The sequence below is a fragment of the Acanthisitta chloris genome, unplaced genomic scaffold, assembly GCF_000695815.1.
Source record: "Acanthisitta chloris isolate BGI_N310 unplaced genomic scaffold, ASM69581v1 scaffold3175, whole genome shotgun sequence".
Lineage (NCBI taxonomy): Eukaryota > Metazoa > Chordata > Aves > Passeriformes > Acanthisittidae > Acanthisitta > Acanthisitta chloris.
The window spans coordinates 57,738-58,690 of NW_008675199.1; the positions used below are offsets into that span (position 1 = coordinate 57,738).

General features: G+C 57.7%; 1 protein-coding gene across 1 annotated transcript in view; it reads right to left on the reverse strand.

The window, feature by feature from the left end:
* Nucleotides 1-953, reverse strand: part of KSR2 (kinase suppressor of ras 2) — a gene marked incomplete at both ends in the record, with an annotated part of 68,097 nt that overhangs the window by 57,730 nt on the left and 9,414 nt on the right. The window contains 1 exon segment of the mRNA XM_009075628.1: nucleotides 451-940. Coding sequence (XP_009073876.1) covers nucleotides 451-940 — 490 coding nt within the window.

A 953-nucleotide genomic window follows, 5' to 3' on the forward strand; every position in this document is an offset into this window, starting at 1 on the left:
AGGGAGGGAAAAAAACCACTAGGAGGTCTCAAGAATATAAACTATTATAAGTCTATATATATCCATATATCCACTGTTCAGCTGGAAGATTATTCTTCCCATCTCACTCCAACATGCAGACACACACAGCTCTTAAGGCCAGCCCCATGCTATAGCTGCAAAATCCCACCCATTCCACCCTCTGGCATGCCAGGGCTTTGCTGACCAGTGCTCATGGAGCACCTCAGTGCTCCCCATGCACCTCACAGTCCCAAAATGAGGTACCAGGGGAGCAGAGCAAACACTGTCCCACAACATTCCCACTGCCTGCCAGATCTGCAAAGGATTTTCCACCTCAAAGCTGAAAAAGAAACACCATGGCCTGATTTAGGGATTAAGGAGTTTTTCCAAAGGAGCTGGGATGGGCTTCATCCCCCCAACATGCACAAGCACCCCGGGGCACCCACTTACTTGGGGGTGTGTGCCTCATCCACGCGGTGCCCCAGCTGGAACTCGTGGGACTTGCTCCGGTGCAGCGCGGTGAAGCCAGGGATGAGATGGATCAGTTTCCGAGATGAGGGCGGTGGTGTCCCAGGGGGCTTCATTTTATTCCTCCGTCGCACCGGTGGCGTTCCCGGCGGCGTCATGGTGGTCACGATGTTGGTGTGAGCAGCGTGTCGCTGGCGTGGGGAGGGTGGCAGGGAGCGGTGACCGGACTCCATGGGTGGGCAGAGCCCTGGGTGACCCTCCACGGTCAGTCGGTCCACGTGGGTGTACATGGGTCCGTGGGGTGAGCCCACGTGGCAGTGGTGCTGCCCACACTTGGGTTGGACCTTGGGGCTCTGCGAGAGGTGCGTCCTGCCCCACTGCCCCAGCTCCTGCTGGCACCCGGGGCTGTTCTCCTTCCCTGGTTCTGTCGTGGGCCACTGGATGGTCCAATCCTGTTTGGAGAGGCTCCCACCTGTGACAGACAC